At 47.8% G+C, this 24,989-nt stretch overlaps 1 protein-coding gene across 1 annotated transcript in view; it reads left to right on the plus strand.

The window, feature by feature from the left end:
- The window catches only part of FBLN7 (fibulin 7), a 50,790-nt gene that overhangs the window by 18,665 nt on the left and 7,136 nt on the right, over positions 1–24,989 (plus strand). The window contains exons 2-4 of the mRNA XM_040496736.1: positions 6,418–6,577; positions 12,159–12,329; positions 24,361–24,486. Of these exons, the coding sequence (XP_040352670.1) occupies positions 6,418–6,577; positions 12,159–12,329; positions 24,361–24,486 (457 nt within the window). The remainder of the gene's footprint in view (positions 1–6,417; positions 6,578–12,158; positions 12,330–24,360; positions 24,487–24,989) is intronic.

Raw genomic sequence — 24,989 nt, forward strand, 5'->3', positions numbered from 1 at the left:
AAGCCAGGCTTTGCTGTGCCAGTGCCAGGCTGCCATGCAGGTGGCGGACTCCTGAGGGTTTGGCCTCTTTCCTGTCCCCCAGCCCCGGAGGCCCTCACAGCCCCCTCGGCCCGACCTTGCCAAGGGCTACATTTGCAAAGAGGAAAGGACTTGTTTCCATGCTTCCGCCCCTCTCAGCCCAGAGCAGGAGATGGCAGTGGGTGTGGGGGGGAAGCTGGCTGACAAGTGGAGCCCCTTCCCCAGACTGAAGACAGCACTGGGGTCAGAAGTGAAATCGAGGGCCAGGGTCCCTTGATGATAACTGTGCTTTCTGACGTCCACGCAATGCCACAAGCCAGTGCCAAGAAGAGGGAGCTGATACAGAACCTGCATCCTGTGGTCCAGCCTGTGCAAGATGACCCTGGTATATGTGTGCATGTGCGTCTAATCCAAGTTCAAAACAGACAGAAAGTCAACAGTGGTTGTCTCTGATCATGGGACTTGCTTATTCTTTGTTTTGATGTGTTTTCAGTATTTTGAATTGTTTTGCAGGAAGTATGCTTTCTATGATCATGCAAAATGATAAATCATTCTGTCTTGGTTTCGAAAGGGAAAACACTTAGCTCTTCAGCCCCCCTCCTGTGTTCTTTTGTTCCCATAATGCAGACCTCCTGAGCCCTTGACTTGGTCTGTAAGGATTCCAGCCTCATCGCCCAGCCCTACAGATGAACCCAGTCATGCCTGTGCCAAAGTCCCACTCCAAGCAGCAGATTTGAGGGTGGCTCTCAAGGGATCCATTTCTAGCACTTTGGGATCAAGGAACTCCCCTGTTAGTAGCAACTGCCATACAGACCCATCAAACCTCATGTCAAAAGACAGTCATTCTCTCTGTTCCCTGGCACCCTGGCCCCTACCCAGCCTGCTGGCTTGCCAAGAGCACAAGGATCTTTCTTTTCTTTCTTTCTTTTTTTCTTTTTTTTAGTATTAGGGACTTTATTTTATTTTATTTTATTATTTTTTTATTTTTAGTATTAGGGACTTTTTTTTTTTTAATTTTTTTTTTCAACGTTTATTTATTTTTGGGACAGAGAGAGACAGAGCATGAACGGGGGAGGGGCAGAGAGAGAGGGAGACACAGAATCGGAAACAGGCTCCAGGCTTTGAGCCTTCAGCCCAGAGCCCGACGCGGGGCTCGAACTCACGGACCGCAAGATCGTGACCTGGCTGAAGTCGGACGCTTAACCGACTGCGCCACCCAGGCGCCCCTAGGGACTTTATTTTTAATATAGTATTTAATATAATAAATAATATTTTTTAATATTGGGCTTTATTTTTTATTATTTTTATTTATTATTTTATTTTTAATATTAGGGACTTTATTTTTTTTACTCTCTCTCTCTCTATATATGTATTTCACTATATATATTTCTGTATATTATGTATTATTATTATATATTATATATTATATTATATATATATAGTGAAATAATCACCACAGTAAGTTTAGTAAACATCACCTTCCAGAGCTACAAGTTGTTTTTCTCTTGTGATGAGAACTTTGAACACCTCCTCTCTTAGCCACTTTCAAATATACAGTACAGTACTGTTCACCGTAGTCATTATGCTGTACCTCACATCCCCAGAACTTATTTATCTTATAACTGGAAGTTTGTACCTTTTGACCCCCCTTCATGCATTTCTTCTGCTCCCCCCCAACCCTTCAACTCAAGCAACCACCAATTTGTTTGGTGTTTTAGATCTCACATATAAGTGACTTCATGTAGTATTTGTCTTTCTCTGTCTGACTTATTTCACTTAGCATAATGTCCTCAAGGTACATCCATATTGTCTCAAATAGCAAAATTTTCTTCTTTTTTATGGCTGAGTAATATTCCACTGTGTGTGTGTGTGTGTGTGTGTGTGTGTGTATGTGTATATATATACATACACACACACACACACACACACACACACACACACACACACGCCATATTTTTAAATCTTTTCCCCCATCAGTGGGCACTGAGTTTGCTTCCATATGTTGGCTAGAGTGAATAATGGTGCAACAAACATGGGGCTGCAGATATCTTTCTGAGAGAGTGATCTTGTTTCCTTTGGATACAGTGGATATAGAATTGCTGGATCATATGGTAGTTCCATTTTTAATTTTTTGAGGAACCTCCATACTGTCTTCCACAATGCTGCACCAATTTACATTCCTGCCAACAGTGCACAAGTAAGCAGTCCCTTTTCTCCACTACCTTGCCAACACTTGTTATTTCTTATCCTTTTGATCCTAGCCATCCGGAGAGGTGTGAGGTGATCTCACTGTGGTATTGATTTGCATTTCCTTGATGATAAATGATATTGAGCATCTTTTCTTGTACCTATTGGCCATCTGGATATCTTCTTTAAAAAAAAAAAAATGTCTGTTCAGAGGCATCTGGGTGGCTCAGTCGGTTAAGTGTCCAACTCTAGATTTGGGCTCAGGTCATGATCTCAAGGTTCGTGAGTTCAGGCCCTGCATCAGGCTCTGTGCTGACAGTGCAGAGCCTGCTTGGGATTCTCTCACCCTCTCTCCCTGCCCCTCTGCCATGGGTGTGTGTGTGCCCTGTCTCTCTCTCAAAATAAATAAACTTTAAAAAAAAGAAAAAGAAAAATGTCTATTCAGTTCCTCTGCCCATTTTTAATTAGATAGGGTTTTTTTGCTATTGAATTATATGAGTTCTTTATATATTTTGGATACTAACACCTAATCAGATATATGATTTGCAAATATTTTCTCCCACTCTCTATGTTGCCTTTTCATCTTGTTGATGGTTTTCTTTGCTGTGCTGGAGCTTTTTTAGTTTGCTGTAGCTCCATTTGTTTATCTTTGCTTTTGTTGCCTTTGCTTTTGGTGTTAAAGCCCAAAAAAATCCTTGCCAAGACCAATGCCAGGGAGCTTACCCTCTGTGTTATCTTTTAGGAGTTTTATGGTTTTAGGTCTTAAGTTCAAGCCTTTAACCCAGTTTGAGTTAGTTTTTGTGTGTGGTGTAAGGTAGGGATCCAGTTTCATTCTTTTGCATGTGGCAGTCCAGTTTTCCCAGCACCATTTATTGAAGAGACTGTCCCTTCCCCGTTGTGTGTTCTTACCTCCTTTGTCATAAATTAATTGGCCATGGGGTGCCTTGGTGGCTCAGTCGGTTAAGCGTCCGACTTCAGCTCAGGTCATGAGCTCACGGTCTGTGAGTTTGAGCCCCACGTCCGGCTCTGTGCTGACAGCTCGGAGCCTGGAGCCTGCTTCAGATTCTGTGTCTCCCTCTCTCTCTGCCTCTCCCCTGCTCATGCTCTATCTCTCTCTGTCTCAAAAATAAATAAAAACATTAAAAAAAATTTTAATAAAGAAATAAATTAATTGGCCATAAGCACATGGGTTTATTTCTGGGCTCACAGAGTTCCTTGTTACACCAATTTGTTCTGTTAGCGTCACCCCGGTGAGGATGGAGGCAGGGATGGGCCAGGGCTCTGAGATCTTCCCTCAGCAAGTCCACCTGAAACCCTTCCATCGGCCTTCCCTCCTGGGATGAGGTCTTTTTGCGCTTGGTCTTGAAGGTTTTTCCACTGTGACTGGTGAGGTGAGAACTTAGGAGGTTGGTGCCTGTTGTCCACTGTGTGGGTGTTGGGAAGGGCTCCAGAAAGTGCACTAGAAGCAGAGGACAGCTGTGCCTGGTCCGAGGAGCCAGTTAGACACACTTGGCTGCCCAGCGGCCGAGTGGAACCCGGGCCTCTTTTCCTCCACCTGCTCTGTTCTCCTTTCTCTACTTCTAGGAGCCCCATGGCACCAACCCAGGCCCCTGGCAGAGGCCGTGGCACTGGTCTCCTCTTCCCCACTTCAGAATGTAGCCTTTCTGTGTCCCCTGGGGCAGCTGTGGCCCAGTGAGCCCTCTCCAGATGTCAGGGCCCTGGCCACCTTGTATAAGAGGGAGACAGCTGCTCACCGGGCTCAGTGTGGACAGGGATGTTTCTTCCACTCTGGCCCTGCTTCCTGTCCCCACTGCCCGTGCTCCCTGACCTGAAACTTGCACAGGAGCCAGAACTCCACTCCTGTGGGTTATGTTGCTCAGGTCATAGCAACATAGCAGCATATCAGCTGCTAGTGCAAATTAATCGATAAGATCATTCACCACAGAGGGATGTGTGAAGAACAAATGAGACAGAGCGTAAGACACTCCACTGGGGCACGTGCAGCCGAGGGTTTGGGGTCTGGGGGGTGGTAGCTCTGGGATGGATGTCATCCGTGTTCCCGTTTTGGCCTTACCACTCCTAAGCTGGATGATTCAGGGACCGCTGCTTGAGTTTCAGCCCATATATTTTCATCTGTGAATAGAGACAATCCCAGGCCTTCACGGGCGTGCTACCAGCCAGCAGTACTCTTTGAAGCAGAAATGGCCTTGTCAACTGTGACGAACTTCACAAGTATAACACATAAGTCATGAAGCCATCTTTTTTTTTTTTAATTAAAAAATTTTTCTTTAACGTTTATTCATTTTTGAGAGATAGAGGGTGAGCAGGGAGGGGCAGAGAGAGAGAGAGACAGACAGACAGAATCAGAATCTGAGCTGTCAGCACAGAGCCCGACACTGGGCTTGAACTCACGAACCGTGAGATCATGACCTGAGCCAAAGTCAGGCGCCCAACCGACTGAGCCACCCAGGCACCCCAGTCAGGAAGCCATCTATAAAAGCAGTTTCTAATCACATCTTGGCCTTTTGGCTAAGATCCAGTGTATAAGCAGCTTCTTCTTTTTTTCTTTAAGGGAGGAGAAGTGGGTGTGGGAAACCCAGTCTGGGTAGGATGGTGTGTGGTGCTGGGAAGGTAGGGGATTGCAGGTCACTCGCCGCCCCGGTGCCCCAGAGCCTGCGTGGGAATCACTACAATGGGGGAGAAGGGAGGAAAACAAACAAAACCTCTCTTCCCAGCAATTGCATTTGGGGCTAGGCCCAGTCAGGCCCCAGTTATGGTGGAGACCAAGGAGCCCCCATGGGTTAACGAGTTCCAGGGGCAGCTGGGGATTCAGCTTTGTCAAAAGCATCCATTGAAGCGGGCCAGTGAGTCATCTGTTTGGTGAAATCCCCAAGGTGCCTTGGCCTGGCAGCCGCCCTGGGAGAACGGCAGCGGCTCTGTTTCCACCGTGGTGGCAGCACGCCATTGGCAAGGCTGGAAGCCACCCGGGCTGCGGAGGCCACATGACTCCCAGCCGCCCTGCGCCCTTTGAGAAAATTACGTAAAATTGTAAAACCAGTACTCACTGTAGAAAAGAATTAGGTATAAAAGATAAAATTAAAAATGATCCATAAGCCTATCCCGAGAGATAACTCTCACTGTCTTCTTGCTGTTCTCCTTTGTTCCGTGCGGGTAATGTGAGTCAGGTTAGATAAGGCCAGGCTGAGGGAACGCACAGACCCCATGGGACTCCCCCCAAGGCCAAGGTCCTACTGTAAAGAAGGTCCCTTCTTTACTCCTTTTCATGTTCTGGCTCTAAAGGGCAATTGAGACTGGAAACCTTGAGGTTTCTATCACTAAGTGTGATGCTGGGTTAGATAGTCTTTATCATGATAAGCACATGCCACCTTTTTCTGTTTTTTAAGCTTTTTAGGATTTTAAAAAGTTGTTTATTTTTGAGAGAGAGAGAGCACGAGTGGAGGAGGGTCAGAGAGAGAGGGAGACAGAGGATCCGAAACGGGCTCTCCGCTGTCAGAGCAGAGCCCAATGTGGGGCTCGAACTCACAAACTGTGAGATCATGACCTGAGCGGAAATCAAAAGCCAGACGTTTAACCAACTGAGCCACCCAGGCGCCCCTGTTTTGTAAGCTTTTTAAAATCCATTATAACTGGACTTTGACTTTCATCGAATGCTTCTTTAACTCTACTGAATTTCTTCTTTATTTGCCTTGTTACATTTTTTAAAGTACAGGAACCATCGAGCATCCCTGGTTTGACTGGTTTATGTTTTATCATCCATCTGTTTTTAAAATTGTTCAAGAGAGAAAGAAAGAAAAAGTTCATGAAGCCCAGATTTCAGAGCATTAATTCAGAGTGAAGAATTAGGAAGTACTTTTGAAGTAAGACTACTGATCATAAGGCACTTAGGTTTGCTGTTCAACCTCCCAATCATTTGGAATCATCAGTTCTGCCCTTTGCTCTGAAAAGCAGGAGTTTTGTTTTTCTTGAGAAGCGATCTGGCACTAGGATATGTGTGCTCAGGACCTTTGTCTGGTGACCTAACTCAGCACCAGATGTCGGGATGCCTTGGGAGGCCACTCTCCCATCGTGCTTAGCGAGCCACTAGGGCGTTTGGGGCCCAGGGGTCTGGGTGGCTTCTGGAAGCTGAGAGTGAGCTCATGGCACTGAAGCAGCCATGGTGGTGGTGGTGGTGGTGACTTTTTCTCTCCCCAGAACTGTCTCAACAAACAGCAGCTCCTCACGGCCATCCGCCAGCTGCAGCAGGTGCTGAAGGGCCAGGAGACGCGCTTCGCCGAGGGCATCCGCAACATGAAGAACCGGCTGGCTGCACTGCAGAACTCTGTGAACAGAGTGGGCCCAGACACCCCCCCAGGTGGGTCCCCACATCTGCACCACTAGGGTCACACGCAACACTCGGGCCCTTCACCTGTGGGTTCTGTCCCCATCCCCACCTGCCCACGCCTCACCCTGTCCCGAAGTGGATTCCGGGCCTTTCCCTACCTCGCCTCATGCTGGGGGCCCGTTTTAAAACCCTGGTTGGGGGGTGCCTGCGTGGTTCAGTCAGTTGAGCATCCAACTCTTGGTTTTGGCTCTGGTCATGATCTCAAGCCCCACATCGGGCTCTGCACGGATGGCTCGGAGCCTACTTGGGATTCTGTCTGTCTCTCTCTACCCCTCCCCTGCCCATGCTCTCTCTCTCTCAAAGTAAATAAATAAACATTGAAAAAAATAAATAATAAATTTAAAAATAAAATAAGATACTGGTTGGTAGGAGCGTATGGTGAGTGTGTTAAAAAAAGCATCTGCTGGCTCTCCTCTCCCCCATCTGAAGGTCACCCATTTCCCCTTTTCATTTGAGGCTTACTAACGCTCTCGTCTACATAGTATCCTCACAGAATTGTCAAAAGACACCACTCTTAGAGCGTGGGCTGCTTTTCCCTTCCCTGTCCCCACCCAGAAAGACTCCATTTGGTTCCATTTTTTTAAAAAAGTTTTATCGGCTATTTTCTTCCAGCAGTTTTAAGTTTACAGCAAAACTGAATGGGAAGCACAGAGAGCTCCCTCCCTGAACATACACCCTCCCCGAACACATACACCACCTCCCCTCCACAACGTCCCACACCAGTGTGGCATGCCTGCTAGTCCCCCACCCAACATTGGCTTCAGTTTCTCAGGCATGACGTTAGTCCTCTGACCTGAGTCCTCCATTAGTGGGAGGGGGTGCTGCTGAGGGCAAGTCCCGTTTGGTGAGGGTTACAGTGGACCCTCCGAGGGTAGGACTCTGACAGACACTGGGCGTTTTCCAGGTTGTCCCAGTAACAGCTCTCGCTGTGGGGCCATTGGATGGGTGACTGGATTTCCTCTGGCCTCTCCTCAGGGTGACGGGAGTCAGGGGACCAGTCACCATGTTTGTTCTACGTCATGAGCCTATGGAATATCTGCTGTCATTGACTCATGTCAGACAATTTATCAAGGGCCTCCTTTGTTGTGTGAGACGAAGTTTCCTGTGGAAGGCGTTGGATTCCCTACCTCTTCAGAGATTACAGCAGCAAATCCAGAGTCTCCCCAGCACTGAGTTGCTGCTGTTCTCCTCGGCCCCACCGGTACAGAGTTAGACCTACCTGCCAAACTCCTCACACTCTCCAAGGCACTGTGAGGCCCAGCCTTCAGTGGGGCTCCCCACAGCCAGACTCTGAGAGGCAGGCAATCCTTCCTTTGTGCTACAGATGAGGAAACTGAGGCCAATAGGAGTAAGTTAGCAGTAATAGGTACCAGATGTGATTTTTTTTTTCCTGCTAGCTGCACAACTACACGGCTCCTTTCTGCTTTCATAGGATCACAGCTCCCATGGTCCTTGGGAGTTTCCAAGAAGAACCTGCAAGAGATCATTCATAAGACTGCCCTGCCTATATTAGAGGCTTCTGTCCACTAGAGTAGATAGAGAGGTCTATTGTTAAATTATTGATCTTCTTATTGCCGGATTCCGGGTCTTTCTTCCTTGAACCAGACAAAATTTTTCTTATTAAGTGGCCAATTCGCTTTTTATAAGACTTTCTTTTAAGTTTACTTATTTATTTTTGAGAAAGAGAGAGTGCAGGGGAGGGACAGAGAGAGAGGAAGACAGAATCCCAAGCCAGCTCTGCACGATCAGGACAGAGCCCGACGTGGGGCTCGAACTCACAGAACTGTGAGATCATGACCTGAGCTGAAATCAAGAGTCAGATGCTTAGCCAACTGAGCCACAAAGTGCTCCTGCCAATTCTCTTTTTAAATATTGCCACAGTGCATTCTGTCTCTCCCATGCGTTGGACGTGGAAGTAGGCAGTTGTCAGGATCCCCACTGCGGGGTAGGGGTTAGGAGGCTGAGCCTGGGCCTGGAGCCTGCAGGTAGTAGGGAAGTTATCTTTTACTTTTTTTTTTTTTTTTAATTTTTTTTTTCCAACGTTTATTTATTTTTGGGACAGAGAGAGACAAGAGCATGAACGGGGGAGGGGCAGAGAGAGAGGGAGACACAGAATCGGAAACAGGCTCCAGGCTCTGAGCCATCAGCCCAGAGCCCGACGCGGGGCTCGAACTCACGGACCACGAGATGGTGACCTGGCTGAAGTTGGACGCTTAACTGACTGCGCCACCCAGGCGCCCCCTACTTTTTCTTTTTTATCTCTTTAACTTAAAAAATATATTTATTTATGGGGGGGGAAGGACAGAGAGAGAGAGAGAGAGAGAGAGAGAGAGAGAATCCCAAGCAGGCTCTACACTCTCAGCACAGAGCCCCATGTGAGGCTCAAACTCACAAACCATGAGATCATGACCTGAGACCAAATCAAGAGTCAGACACGTAACCAACTGAGCCAACCAGGTGCCCTGTCTTTTACTTTTTTTTTTTCCCTAAGGGCATTTGCTGGGAGTCAGGAAGAATGATTTCTAGGCCTGGAGACTTCTTGGCCTTCCTCTTTCTGGCTTCTAAGAATCTCCCTCCTATTTTCCCAGCTTTCCTTTCTGGGGAACATCAAAACCCATCAGCTTCAGGGCTTACCAGGCAGCCTCATTCCATTCGTGCTCCCAGTCTCTAGGATTGCTTCACTGCTGATTTCATGCCTTACACAGTAACCTCATTCCAGAAAGCACGGGGAGCTTCCCTGTGGCCCTGTAGACTCACCACATCGTGCTCATAATGAACCAGCCAAGGGGCACGTCCTTCACTGGACAGAGGCCTTTGGCTCCAATTTGAGAAGTGACTGCAAATTGATTTTTAATTGACCTGTACCCACTTATTAATTCTACTAACACTTTTTGAGCACCTACTGTGTGCCAGAGACTGTTGCATCTACTCAGGTACGATTTACCTGTGAGTTGCTCCAGCAGGTAGTTTTTCTTTTTTGAGGATTTGTTTTCAGAGTCCTCTACAGGTCTCGTGTTTTTGTTTTGTTTTAATGCTTGATTCTTTATTTTGAAAGAGAGAAAGAGAGAGAGAGAGAGAGCGAGCACAAGTGTGTGTGTGCGAGTAGAGGAGAGGTAGAGAGAAGGAGAGAGAGAATCCCAAGCAGATTCCTTGCTGTCAGCCGACATGGGGCTTGAACCCATGAACTGTAAGATCATGACCTAGGCCAAATCAAGAGTCGGATGCTTAACCAAATGAGCCACACCGGCACCCCTCGTTTTTGAGGATTTTAAAGATTTTTTTATCCCCAAAGAGACCCTACTCCTTTCCCCAAAGGCATTTGATATGCCTTTCAGCACAATAACGTAGTTGATATTTTAAAAGGACTATAAAGTCATTTATTTTCAGGGACTGAGGCAGCAGCCTGGGAGCTCCCAAGCCTTGGGATGTGAACTCACACTCGCTTCCATCTCACAACGTTATTACCACTGGGTGTCAAGTTGAAGGCTTACTAAAGGAGAGTGCTGTGGCAGTGGTCCCCCGGTAACCAGAGGGGACCGAGCGTTCTCCGAGGGGCCATCTCCTGCCCGTCTGCCCAGGCCCGGCCTGCCACAGCAGCTCCGGGAAGGATGTGGGGGGAACGTGTGGGCAGCTGTTCCCATCATGGCAGATGCTGTGCGGTTCTCTATCACTCACTGCAGCCTGAGCGGCCGAAGCAACAGCTTCTTTCTCATCTGTCTAAAACCAAAGAGCATTTTCACAAATGACACTTGGAATTTCCTTCTAAAGCATTTCAGAAGTGGCTCTGAGTTTCCGACTAAACAAAATCTAAATCCAACCTGTCCCAGTTTGGCGACTTTCTTTCCACAAGTGCTGACCACGGGAGGCACCAGCCGCCGGTAGAGGAAAAGGTGGAGCTGCTCTGTCTCCCCTCAGCACACCTTCACAGCACAGCCGGTGTTCAAGCCGCCTTTCTCCACTCCCAGCTCCCGCCCTGGTCACACCACTGTCATGTCAAGGTTGTGCCTACACTCCATCCTCCCTCACACCCGGCCCTTCACGCTCAGGCTGCAGCCACTGGTGCTTTAATGTGTAAATTGGCCACCTCGTGCTTCACCTCAAACCCTCACTTCAAACCCTCTCTCGCTCCCTGTTGCCTCTCTGACTTCATCCCCAACTGCTTTCCAGCTCTCCTTAACATTCCTCAGACCTGCCAGGTACACTTCCACCACAGGGCCTGGGCACCGACTTGTTCCCTCTGTCCTTTCTGGATATCTGCATGGTTATGCCTTCCTTTCTTCACCTCTGCCCCCGTGAGGCCTACCCTGACCACCACATTCACAGTTGGTCCCCTCCCCTGTCATCCCCAATACTACTCCCTACTTTTATCTTCTACATGACACTTACCACTTCTTCTCAAACTGTGCCTGCCGCTTAAGGACCTTGGTTATCCACGGTCGCCCCTGTTAGAAGGGGACTTCTGAGAGCTGGGTTTTGTCTGGTTTGTTCACTAGTTATACCAAGTGCCCAATATAGTGCCTGGCACATGGTAAGCACTCAGTAAATAATTTTTCATTGGTTCGTTTGTTCAAGAATTATTTTTTGGGCACTTACTGTGTGCCAGGCACCAGGCTGATGCTGGGGCCACATCAGGGATGCAAGGCCAGGCAAAGTCCCAGCCCTCTCGAACTGCATTTGGAGGGAGAAGACTGACAACAAACATGGAAATAAATACATGGAGAAGTCAACTCCAACAATAACATATGCTAAGAAGAAAGCAAAGTGAGCTCATGGGGTAGAGAGTGCCTGGGGGGTGGTTTAGCTAAGCAAGGTGGCCAGAGAACACTCTGGGAGGGGGTGGCGTTCGAGCTCAGACCTGAAGAGTGAGAAGGAGCCAAAGAGGAGAAGTTCTGGGGAAAGAACATTCCAGGCTGAGAAAAGAGCAAAAGCCAAGGCCTCGAGGTGGGCTTGATCCGGGCCTGTTCAGGAGGCCTAAGAAACCCGGTGAGGCTAGAGTTCCGAGAAGGCAGGAGTGGGCAGGTCAGCCACACCTAAGGAGGGGGAGGTCCCAGTTCTGACCCCCCCCCCCCCACGCTTCGCAGCCCTGCACACAACACTCAACGTCTCTAAAGTGCCAGCTCATCTTTCACTGAGTGGGCACGTATCACCCAGGCCCGCGAGTGCTTTGAGGATTCGATTGGACACAGCATTAAAAATGTCCAGCACTGGGGCGCCTGGGTGGCGCAGTCGGTTAAGCGTCCGACTTCAGCCAGGTCACGATCTCGCGGTCCATGAGTTTGAGCCCCGCGTCAGGCTCTGGGCTGATGGCTCAGAGCCTGGAGCCTGTTTCCGATTCTGTGTCTCCCTCTCTCTCTGCCCCTCCCCCGTTCATGCTCTGTCTCTCTCTGTCCCAAAAATAAATAAACGTTGAAAAAAAAAAAATGTCCAGCACTGTGCACAGCCTGGAGGAGGCACTCAGCACAGGAGCACTTGAAGATGAGAAGCCTTGTAACTGAGATGTTGTAGCTCAACTGAGGTTGAGTGACCACGGTCCTTCTTTTTGTCCTCACAGTTTCCTGCCCTGCTCTGAACGCCCCTCTGGATGGCAGAAAGTTTGGAAGCAAGTACTTAGTGGATCACGAAGTCCATTTTACCTGCAACCCTGGCTTCCGGCTGGTTGGGCCCAGCAGCGTGGTGTGCCTTCCCAACGGCACCTGGACGGGGGAGCAGCCCCACTGCAGAGGTACAGCCCCTCCTTCCCACCTCTCTGGGCTGGACCCGTTGCAGCCCAGCAGGGCTCTGCTGGGTAGAAAGGGTCATCCCCTGGGACACTTTCTGCCTGATTCCTCTACCATTCCTCCTCTGTAGAATAGTGGCCAACATGCCTGGTGACTCACCTCCACACCAGGCCTGGGCTGGCCTGCGTGAGCTCTGCCAAACCCTCTCAACAATTTAGTCTTGTTTTGCATATGGGGAAATTGAGGCATGGAGAGGTGGAGGAACTTGGCCAAGACCACACAGCTGGGGGGCAGGCTAAACTGATTCACTCCCAGACACTCTGACCCCAGAGTCTATGCTCCTCAACACCTTGCTCTGTTCTGGACACTGGTGATGGGTTCTTACCAATGTTCTGGGGCTGTATTTTGCAAGGCCGTTGGTGACCTGTAGGGTTAGGGAAATTCTCAAGTGTCTTTTGTGTCAGCTTTGGGACTTGGTGTAGACTGGCTCCAGGACAGACTACTAGGATGGAGGGCAGGCATGAAAAGGTTTCTCTTCTCTCTGTGCTCAGCTCAACAGCAGTACTTTCTTGATATAGAGGAAAATCAGACTTGGCATGCATGATCTCTGGGCTTTTCAAAAGAATATGGTTAGAAAGTCATGGACACCAGTCGTTTTTAAAGCAGGTCTCATAGAACATCTGCTGGGACAGAATGTCCCTGATTTTACCCAAGAGTTGAAAGGGAAATGCATATTACATAAATAAGTATGTTGTCAAGGGCAGTGTAGAGAGGACTTTGAAGGCATAAATAACTTGAGAACATAAAGGAACATTAGAAAATATGTCATCTCTGAAGACAGATCGTGTGGATTGACCTCCGGAGCCCAGGGCAACCAGAACCACATTCGTGGATTTAGACTTCTATTTTCTATCTCTTGGGAAATACAGATGCTTTTAAGGTTGATTACAGGTACCAGCTCTCAGACCTGGCTGGGAACCAGCCAAGAAATACAAGCCATGTCACTGGCAAACACACCAATGAAAATGCCAGTATCTGGATTTACCCTTGACCCTGAGAAGTCTCCATCCAGGGTAAGCACCTTACGGATGATAAATATGGCAGCAGAGGAGGTGAGAACACAACGACATCTCATTATCATTGCTTTGAGTGTCTGTATTTTTAACTTACGGATTGAATGACGGACCCCAGTTGATTTCTTTCTGGCGGCACTCAGGTGCTCCAACGGCCACATCATCCTCTGCGGGGTGTCCCCTACATCTTACCTGACCATGCCTCTGACCATGGAGGCCCAGATGGCAGTCAAGTCCCCACTGCCATAAATGGTGCTGGCAAGGTCTTCTGATCTCCCCTCTGTCTCCAGGCTGTCTCTTTGGGTTTGCAGTCAGGGGACAGCTGGCTGTGTGGTCACTTCCTTTGAACCGAGCACTACCATGCTGCTCTTTAAAAGGGCCACACCAGCCTAATCTCCCAGCAGTGCCGGGTGCAGAAACAGGTTTTGCCCATGTGCTGTTTTCTGTCTTGCTCCGGTATTGTCCATGTAGTTGGTCTCAATAGTGACGTGCATTTACAGCGAGCACGATGTGGTTTAAATAAAAAGACGCATTCATCAGAAGGGATAGCTGGCAGAATGCATTTGTAGGCAAATGAGTAAGGAACGTCAGAGATTCAGGAACACAGTCACAAGGAATAGCTTGAGCAAAGGGCCGCATAGGGGCTTGACAAGGGTTGGAATGCAAAACGTTCCCCGCAGCCCAGCTCTGTCTTAGCAGCTTGACTGCTAAGGACCCTGGGCACATCTGCCAGCTCCCTCTTGAGCTTGCACGTACTAATTATGTAATAGTGTCCGGCCTTCCTGCAGCAGGACCCCTCAGTGGAAAAGAGCGTCCTAGTGAATCATGACATGTGTGCCGTGGTTCTCGAACTTTCAGGTGCTCCAACATCGCCGAGAAAGCTTATAAATGGCAGGCTCTGAGGCCTCAAAAGACCCGTTGAGTTGGGTGAGACCTTTATAGATGGGACTGTAGAAATCTACATTTTTAATGTGATTCTGACATTAACTAAGTTTCGAGAAACACCACTTTACTGGTTCTTGCCACTGCCAGAAGCAGAAAAGATCTTGAAAACTTTGAAGCGCTGATGCATTTTAGGCCCTCGCCAATCAGAGTAGCTGCCTGCTATAAGCCGACAGTGGGGCTATGTCCTGACTGTCAGCACTGGCCAGGCAAGACGTTCCCACACCTGCTCACTTACACTTGCATTGACATTTTGGGAAGGCCAGGCTAGCCCTTCCTTACAAAGATCAGGGCAACCAGCCGCACAGAGCAGTCTCCTTTCCTGAGATGTGGAGATCAGACTTTCCGTGGAGCACCAATGCCAAGTGTGGCCAGCAAGTCTCCTGGCCCTCCTCGTTGTCCAATGTAGTGCACCTCCTGACTCTCACCCGTGAGCTCATTCCAGATCTGCCGCGTGTTCTTTGTCTCCCCTTTCCTTCAGCCTCCTTCCTGGCCATGTGTCCTTCCCTGACCTCCATGCTGAGGACTGCTTGGCACAGCCCACCCTGGACTTCTACTGGGGCCACATTTACTATCTAAAGCCTGGGAAAGATTGTCTCCAGTCCCCATGGAGATCTCAGATGGATTTCTCATCTGTTTAAGGGTAAACTAGGAATGGGGGCTCACCCTTTGGTGGCGGGAAAGAAAACTCTGATCTGTCACCGCCCAGGGTGCAGCTCAGGTTAGGGTGCCTGTGTGGACGCTTCTGTCCTCAGCAGGAATTTGTTTGATTAATGGATGCCGTCTCCAATAAGAGCCTCAGAGGGATTCCACCCAAGCCTGTCAAGAAGGAGAAATAGAGCCTCGATCTGTTGTTTGGTGACCTCTTGTAACAGTGTTAACAGTGTGGGCAGGACTTGGGCTGGGGTTGAAAAATCCAGTGACCTCCACACACACACCCCTCACGGTGGCCCTAAAATTTTCGTGATGCGTGCCTCCGCTTCATTTTCCATATGCGCAGTCCTGTGGTCATTGTGTTGTGACCACAGAAGCAAAAGAATCTTCTTAATCACAGGGGATTCATTTCAAGACCCAAAATGTCAGAGACAGTGAAAGATTTAGCAGCTCTTTAATAATTGCCCCTCACCCCATCCACAGTCAGCTGCTTGGAGAGAAGGTGATGAACCCAACTTGGCATAGAAGGAAATTACACATAATCCTGCCATTAAAAGAGCCCCTTGGGCAGAGGTAGGCTCTGGAGCTCCAGAATGGAAAGCAGCCATTTAGCTTCCTGGATTATTTCCCTTTTTTCCTTTCTTTCTTGGAAGGGTATGTTTTTAAGATTTGAAGCTTTCTGAATTGGGAGAATCATAGCCACAGGCTTTGTTACTTTAACAACATCGGTAACCAAAGAAAAAATTTGAGGGAAATAAATAATCTTTTCTCTTATTCCTATGCTGGGAAAAAAGAATTGTTTTTGGTAGTCATCCCCTCCCCTCCACCTTTAAAAAAACATGTTTATTTTGAGAGAGAGAAAAGGTGGAATGGGGGAGGAGCAGAGAGAGAGGGAGAGAGAGAATCCCAATGCAAGGCTCTGTCTCAATCTCGTGACCATGATGAGGTCATGTCCTGAGCCAAAATCAAGAGTCGGATACTTAACCAACTGAGCCACCGAGGCTTCAAAAAACACTGCTTTTTAACCCCTTTATTCATCCATTCAACCAATTTTCATCGAACATCAGCTACGCACAAAAGATTGCACCAAGTGCTAAGGATTCCCACTGAGTCTAAGAGACACTACCCAACCTCGTGGGGCTTACCTGTTAAGGTGGAAGCAAGCAAAACAGAGACGAAAATGCAAAGGTAAAGAAATGGGGGTGTGCCGTCAGTGCCCTGAAGGGATCTAAGAAGGGGCTGAGAATAAATATGATGGGGGCAGGAATAGGGGCTGACCTCTCTGAGGCAGTCACAGGGATGCAGAGATGTGAAAGGGTGTGTGTGTGGGGGGGGGGGTCTAGTCATGTGATGAGCGGGTGAGTGGGTGGGTGGCGTGGGGAAGAGTCTGTTCCAGGAAGAGGGAATAGCAGATACAAAGAGGCCCTAAGGAAGGGAAGAATTTGGTATGTTTGAGGAAACGAATTAAAGAAAGTACATGACCTTGCTCCCGGAACAGGTGTGAGCTGAGAGTGAGCAAGGTGAGGTAGAGAGACGCACAGGCCCGCTCTTGCAGCCTTGGAGGCCATGCAGAGGCTGGATTTTAGTTTGGGCACAATAAACAGGTTTACAGAGAGAGGTGTGGTAATTGGATTTGTGTGTTGCTGCTGTGTAGAAAGTGACCGGAGGTGACAGGAATAGAGCCGGAGAACCACTTAGGGGGCTACTGAAGTCCAGGGGTGAGATATGGCAGAGGAGATTGAAAGTAAACCTAGAGACAGAACTGATGGAACTTTCCATGATTAAACCATGTGGGTTGTCTACACGAAAGAGAAGTCCAGGCTCCCCAACTCCGCTTGAAGGTCGGGGTGCATGGTGTCATTTACAGAGACACTGAAGATCGGGTACCTGGGTGGCTCAGTTGGTTAAGCGGCCGACTTTGGCTCAGGTCACGATCTCACAGTTCGTGATTTCGAGCCCCGTGCCGGGCTCTGTGCTGACAGCTCAGAGCCTGGAGCCTCTTTGGATTCTGTGTCTCCCTCTCTCTCTGCCTCTCCCCTGCTTGTGCTTTCTCTCTCTCTCTCTCTCTCTCTCTCTCTCTCTCTCAAAATTAAACATTAAAAAAAAAACCTGTAAACCAGAGATACTGAACACTGAGCGACAAGTGTAGGTTTGTTCTTAACCACCCTGCTTGGGGTGGGGGCGGTCATTGATCAGAGCTCCATTTTGGACACATTAAGCTAAAATGTCTGTACAACATCCTGGTAGAGAACCGTTAATTCAACCCATGGATACCATCGAGCAGAACACCATATCACCATTCCCAGCGGGGACTCTTTGGCCTCTGCCCACTGCATCTTAGTATTAGAGTTACCCAGGAACACACAGCACGGTCAGGCACCAGATGGAGCCACGCTTGGCTCTCACAGGGAAGAGACAGAGCGAGATCAGCCTCGGTAGTGGGCGCCGGTCCAGCGCGGCTGGCGGGTCTCTCTCAGCAGCTGACACGGGGAAGTTCTCGGGTGTGTACCCCTCTCGTGCTGCAGGGGAGCACAGACTCCCCTTCCCACGGAGTCTGAAAGATTGAAAGCTGAGGGCCATTGACATACACATGTAAGCAGAACAAAAGAATACTCTTGGAACCCGAAACAGGGAAAGAAGTCTCCCCCAGGCGGTGGTAAGCCCTGCACAGGCCGTGGGCTCTTTGCCTCATGTTAAGGAAGCGGTCCAGTCCCAAGGCCTGTTCTTATTCGGCCAAGTGGGGCTCCAAAGACTGCCCGAGACTGCCTTTCCCAACACAGAGGTCAGGTGGAGGGTGGGAGGGAGGGAGCTGGTGACATACTTAGATCTACAGACGGTGCTAAGGGTACCAATGAGGAGAGGGTAGAGACAGAAAGGAAGTGGCTCAGGGCCTGAAGGGCACTGAGACATCAGAGGGAGACGAAGGCACAGGAGACAGGAGGAGCCCACGTAGACAAGCCTCAGGAGACTGAAAAAGCAGGGCTGAGGCACCAGATCGGGTGCTTGGGAGGCTATGTTGCAGTCAGGGCAGAGCACGGGTCACTGTATGAGTCCTTTCCTCAGAGACCTTCAGAAAAGGATTTGAGGAGAAAGAGCTTCCTTTGATACAGTAGCCACTTAGCTACTGAGTGACTGGCGAGCTGATTTATGGACTGATCCAATGAATGAATGAGGGTTTATGTTAAAAAAAAAAAAAAAAAAACTAAGAACTTCCTTCCAGACTTTTATCTAGGTGTATATATGCAAGCTTTACATATCCAACATTTGTGGTTAGATATTAACAGAAGTGAGTCTTCATTAACTCTTCCTTCCCAAACATGACCTTCAGTGATTACAAAGCACTTCCCCCTAAGGGAACTATTCTAGTTCTACTGAACTATCCATTTTTTGTGCCTGGTTTTTGTAATCATAAATAATGCCAAGACAAACAATCTTAATACATTTTTTGCGGTGGAAAAATTTTTTTTTCCATAAAGCTAAATTTACTGAATCAAAAGGACTGTTTATGTTCTTTTACATACATATATATATTTAAATAGAACTTATCTTTTTTTTAATTAATTTTATTTTTTTAAATTTACATCCAAATTAATTAGCATATAGTGCAACAATGATTTCAGGAGTAGATTCCTTAGTGCCCTTACCCATTTAGCCCATCCCCCCTCCCACACCCCCTCCAGTAACCCTCTGTTTGTTCTCCATATTTAGGAGTTTCTTCTGTTTTGTCCCCCTCCTTGTTTTTATATTATTTTTGTTTCCCTTCCCTTATGTTCATCTGTTTTGTCTCTTATAGTCCTCATATGACTGAAGTCATATGATATTTGTCTTTCTCTGACTAATTTCACTTAGCATAATACCCTCCAGTTCCATCCATGTAGTTGCAAATGGCAAGATTTCATTCTTTTTGATTGCCGAGTAATATTTCATTGTGTGTATATATATATATATACCACGTCTTTATCCATTCATCCATCGATGGACATTTGGGCTCTTTCCATACTTTGGCTATTGTTGATAGCACTGCTATAAACATTGGGATGCATATGTCCCTTTGAAACAGCACACCTGTATCCCGTGGATAAATACCTAGTATTTATCCAATTGCTTTATCCAATTTATACAGTTGCTGGGTTGTAGGGTAGTTCTATTTTTAATTTCTTGAGGACCCTCCATACTGTTTTCCAGAGTGGCTGCACCAGCTTGCAGTCCCACTAACAATGCAAAAGAGATCCTCTTTGTCCGCATCCTCGCCAACATCTGTTGTTGCCTGAGTTGTTAATGTTAGCCATTCTGACAGGTGTGAGGTGGTATCTCATTGTGGTTTTGATTTGCATTTCCCTGATGATGAGTGATGTTGAGCATTTTTTCATGTGTCAGTTGGCCATCTGGATGTCTTCTTTGGAGAAGTGTCTATTCATGTCTTTTGCCCATTTCTTCACTGGATTCTTTGTTTTTTGGGTGTTGAGTTTGATAAGTTCTTTACAGAACCTGGATACTAACCCTTTATCTGATATGTCATTTGCAAATATCTTCTCCCATTCCTTTGGTTGCCTTTTAGTTTTGCTGATTGTTTCCTTCTCTGTGTGGAAGTTTTTATTTTGATGAGGTCCCAGTAGTTCATTTTTGCTTTTGTTTCCCTTGCCTCCAGAGACGTGTTGAGTAAGAAGTTGCTGCATTCAAGATCAAAGAGGTTTTTGCCTGCTTTCTCTTCGAGGATTTTGATGGCTTCCTGTCTTACATTGAGGTCTTTCATCCATTTTGAGTTTATTTTTGTGTATGGTGTAAGAAAGTGGTCCAGCTTCATTCTTCTGCATGTTGCTGTCCAGTTTTCCCAGCACCACTTGCTGAAGAGACTGTCTTTATTCCATTGGATATTCTTTCCTGTTTTGTCAAAGATTAGTTGACCATATGTTTGTGGGTCCATTTCTGGGTTCTCTATTCTGTTCCATTGATCTGAGTGTCTGTTCTTGTGCCATCGCTGTGGAAAATTTTAAATGCACAGAAGTAGAAAGAATGGTATAACGATCCTCACACACTCAAATACAGCAAATTCCTTAATATCTTTAAATACCTAGTTAGGGTAAAAATTTCTCCAGTTGCCTCATGCTTTTTTAACACTTTGGTTGAACCAGGGTCCACATAAGAGCCACACATTACAGTTGGTTGATCTGTCAGCACAGAGTTTCATGCGGGGCTCAATCCCAGAACTGTGATATCATGACCTGGACCGAAGTCAAGAGTTAGACACTTAACCTACTGAGCCTCCCAGACACCCCTCTTACTCCTTTTTAGTCTACAGTCTCCTCCCCTTCCTCCTCCTTCCTCCTGCCACCCTGCCTCAGTCTCTTCCAGTTTATTTGTTGAAGAAAATGGTTTGTTTCCCACAGCCTTGATTTTGTTAGCTGCATCCCTGTGGGGTCATTTAACATGATTTTCCAGTCTCTCTCTCTTTTTCTTTCTTTCTTTCTTTCTTCCTTCCTTCTTTTCTTTTCTTTCTTTCTTTCTTTCTTTCTTTCTTTCTTTCTTTCTTTCTCTCTTTCTTTTTTCCTTTCAGTTTTATTAACATCCAGCACTGTGTGAAGCTTAACGTGTGCAGCATAACCACCTGACTTACATACATTGTGAAATGGTCATCACACCAAGTTTCCTTAGCACCCATCCTCCCATATACACACGCAAAAAGAAAAGAAATGCTTTTGCCTTTGTGGTGAGAATCTACTGTCTTAGCAACTTCCCTGTTACCAACACAGCAGTGTTACCTACAGTCACCATGCTGTACATCACAGCCTTAGTATTATCTATCTCATAACTACAGGTTTGTACATTTTTGGTCTCTGGATTTCTTCTTTTTTTTTTTTTTTAATTTTTTTAATGTTTATTTATTTTCAAGAGGGGGCAGCAAGGGGCAGAGAGAGAGGGTGACAGAGAATCCAAAGCAGGCCCTGCATGATCAGCATGGAGCCTGACGTGGGGCTTGAACACATGAACTGTCAGATCATGATCTGAGCTGAATCGGATGCTCAACCGACTAAGCCACCCAGGCGTCCCTTGCCTCTTGATTTCTTAAAAACTGGCAGTGAACTCCAGAGGCCTGATGAGATCCAAGAAAGATTTTTGTTTTGTGCCGGCCGGACAGCTGTAGACGCCGTTGCGGGGAAGCCCGAGCCATCCGCCATCCTTCATGGTGCTGTGCCTTGGGGAGCCTTACTGCTGCCCTCGTGCAGACGGCTCTGCAGCCTATTCCTCAGGATGCGCTGAGGGTAATCCCCCGAGTTCTTGCTCTTTCAGAAAGAGTGCAGCTTTCCCACTGGGCGCCAGTTTGGACATCACCTGCCTGTCTTGCGTCTTCTTTCCTTGAGTGTGTTAAATATGCCTCTGTGTCTTCCGTCGTAGCTGATTCTGCTGTTGCTGCCATAAGTATCTTGGTCTTCTCGCCTGGATGCCCAAAGGATTTTTTCTTGGTCTTTGAAATCTAATTATCTTCTTAGGATCTACCCCAGTCCTGGCTTTCCTGGGCTAGCTTTTCAACAGGAAGTCTCGGTGGCTGGAGCACACTGGCCCCTAGGAACTCCTGAAACCTCCGAGGACATAGCCTGATATTGAGGAGACTCTAATGGGAGGAGGATCCAAATGGCTCAACAAAGAATGTCAGTGCACACGAAAGGGATGGCCCAGGGAGCGGGAGAGGAGCACAAAGCGGGCAGCGCAAAGAAAGCATGAGCCACACTGAAAACAGCCACGGAAGCGCCAGGTGGACAGTCAGGAGGCTGGACCAGCCATATAGGAGAACGTGTTTCCTCTAAACATGAGTAACAGAAAAGGACTCTTGTCAAATCCCATACAAACTGTTATAAGGGAAAAAAAAGATAGAATAAAAAGTCTCTACAGACACTGAGGAAATGCCAGAAAGACCTGGCCATAAAATAGATGAAGACTATTACCTGGTATTTCTAAACAAGCTGAAAGAAATTTGAAAAAGATAAAAACTGTGAAAGGACAGCACAAATAAAAACTAGCAAGCCTCAGAAATGAGGTGATTGGAGAAATGGAAAATCTGAAACGAGATGACAGAACACAGGAAAGGATTATAAATAAACGGGAAGAGAGCAGATCATGTGCGTAAAACATGCGGCTCGGCTCCCGGGAAATAGTAAGTTCTCACTAAACAGCAGAGTTCAACAGGATCATCCGCCATGCTTTTGGCTAGACAGTCTCCCCTCAGCCTCTGCCCATGCCCTCTGTACGGCCCTGAAGCCACCCTGCACAGCCTGGGACAGATGTGAATGTGATGACAGCTATACTTCGATCAGGACATAGATGGGGCACCAGGACAGGGCACTGGGCCATGGAATGCTTCTCACAATGTACCAAGATAAGAAATTACGTCTGTATGGAGCCTGTCTAGAAACGAAAATCCTGGGCAACAAGATCCAGACGGGGAGACAGAGAACAGAGTCCTGGGCCACCTGTACATTTCTCTGTTGAGCTGATGACCACCCCACCCCCCAAACCCCCTGCCCCACCAGGTGCAGCCAGGCCCAGTCCCTTCCACTGGAGGATCAGAGGGGAGAGACAATGGCGCTCGTCCCACTGGGGCCAAATCGAAGGCTACTCATGTTCACACTCTTTGGCTCTCGGCCCACAACATCACGGCCTAGTGGTCTGCTTGCTTTCAGACTCTGCTAGACAGCAGTGTTGGGGGCAGGCAATGGGCAGAAGCAGGAATTCCAAGCTCTGTGGCATATTGTGTACAGTGTCACTCTAGACACATTCCTAGAGACCAGTCATCTGAGAACAGAACGTATGGGGAGAACACAAGCAGGCTGAGGTTACTGAGAAGCTGAAAAAGCTCCTTCCCCAGGATAAGCAGCATTTAGATGATCTGGGTCCTTTCACAACTAACAGAAACCATACAATAGTCTGTATAACATCCCAGCTCTGAAGAGGCAGAAGGGAAGCCAGCATCCCAGCCAACCCACCCACAGCAAGGCTGCTGTTCTCATCAGGAGCAAAGCACCCTTTCTTCCTCTTGATAGATACAGCAGGAAAGGATGCTCATATGCCAACAAGGAGAGGTTTCCAGCTTCCTTTCCTGAGATGTTGTGGTCAACTCAGTGAACTGACAAACCTCTCTCTTTTGTAGAAAGAGCCTGTGCTCTCTGTGCTTTAAGACTGGGCTTAGGGGTGGGGCGCCTGGGTGGCTCTGTCAGTTAAGCGTCCAACTTCAGCTCAGGTCATGATCTCACAGTTTGTGGGTTCGGGCCCCGCATCGGGCTCTGTGCTGACAGCTCAGAGCCTGGAGCCTGCTTCCGATTCTGTGTCTCCCCCTCTCTCTGCCCCTCCCATGCTCACGCTCTGTCTCTCAGTAATAAATAATGTTTAAAAAAATTAACAAACAAACAAAAAAGACTGGGCTTAGGGGTGCCTGGGTGGCTCAGTCGGTTAAGCGTCCGACTTTGGCCCAGGACAGGATCTCATGGTTCATGAGTTCGAGCCCCGCATCAGGCTCTGTGCTGACAGCTCAGAGCCTGGAGCCTGCTTCGGATTCTGTGTCTCTCTCCCTCTCTGTGCCTACCCCACTCGAGCTCTCTCTCTCAAAAATAAAAATAAGCATTAAAAAAAAAAAAGACTGGGCTTAAGGATTCCTAACACGCAGATGTGGCCTGAGGGTTTTTAAAAAATTATTTTTTTCTAATTAGAAAATTTATTGTGAGAAAGGTCGTTGTGGGAAAATGAAAGAGTAGGAAAAAAGTGTAAATGAATAAAAATTGCCTGTAATCCTACCACACAGAGAGAAATCCATTCAACTTTCAAATCTGTATCTCTTTCTATATATTGCTTTCCCACAGGACTGCTGTGTGTATGAGCAAGGAACATTTCCCTTTTCCACCACTTAGGAAGTGTCAAGAGTCAAAAAGTCTTCCTTGGTTGCCCAGGAAATGAGTACAGGAGAGCTTCCGGGTGGGAATTTGGAGAGAGCTGGTTTTCCCCTTCTCCAGACACTGATGGACCATCTATCACTCTTACAACTCCCCTGAAAAGGTGTTCTTCCTGGGTGCTGGCTGCTAAGGGCAGAGTTGGGGACAGTACAGCTTGACTCAAAGGCAATGTGGGTTCATGCAGTGGTCCACCCTGTAAATTAGAAAACGGTGCCTCTGGTGGAGAGTGGCTGGCTGACGGGCCAGCTCCTGCAGGCAGAGCCCCAGGCAAGCTCCTGGTGTGTGGCAGGGTATGTGGCTTGCCAAATGGCGGGGAGAGTGGAAGCTGAAGTCCTCCTGCCATGTAAAGAAAAGTAACCCACCTTTGGTTTGGGTTCATTTTAGAATCAGAACGCAACTACTTCTATTTGAAAATTATTTGTTCCTAGACATGAGCGAATGCTCCAGCCAGCCTTGTCAGAATGGCGGCACGTGTGTAGAAGGAGTCAGCCAGTACAAATGCATCTGTCCTCCCGGGAAGACGGGGAGCCACTGTCAGCACCAGGCCCAGACAGGTACGTGGCCGCCGTGGGGCTGGGTGAGGACGTTCCACTGTAGAGAGAGGAGCACCCTGGTCACGGGTCACCACACGCAGATGTGTCAGGAGCTCAGTTCCCCACTGGAGAGTGGGCTTTCTGTCCCCTGATCCCTCCAGTTCCTGCGGTGGTTATCTGAGATGGAATGCAGGTCTCCTGTGTAACCGGAGTTTTGATCCTTCTCATGTAAGAAAATGCAGGTGGAGGTACTGACCCCTAATGTAAGAGCTCCCCAGACTGGGAATTTGGCCTGAGAAGCTTCCCTGCTCCACCTTCACTCGGTCAGCATTTCCTCTGCAGATCAACGGAATGGCTCTTCCTTTCTGATGCTCCCAGCAAAATCAGCAGTTACTGATACAGGCCAAAGTACCCTCAGAGCTGTGCACCAGACATCTGACTGGTGGGAAGCTCATTATCCACATCTTGAGTCCCAACACGTCCCTAGCTAGCAGGTCTAGAGGCCACATAGTGGCTGTTTTCAC

This window comes from Herpailurus yagouaroundi, unplaced genomic scaffold (assembly GCF_014898765.1).
Source record: "Herpailurus yagouaroundi ecotype Mexico unplaced genomic scaffold, PumYag 188, whole genome shotgun sequence".
NCBI lineage: Eukaryota > Metazoa > Chordata > Mammalia > Carnivora > Felidae > Herpailurus > Herpailurus yagouaroundi.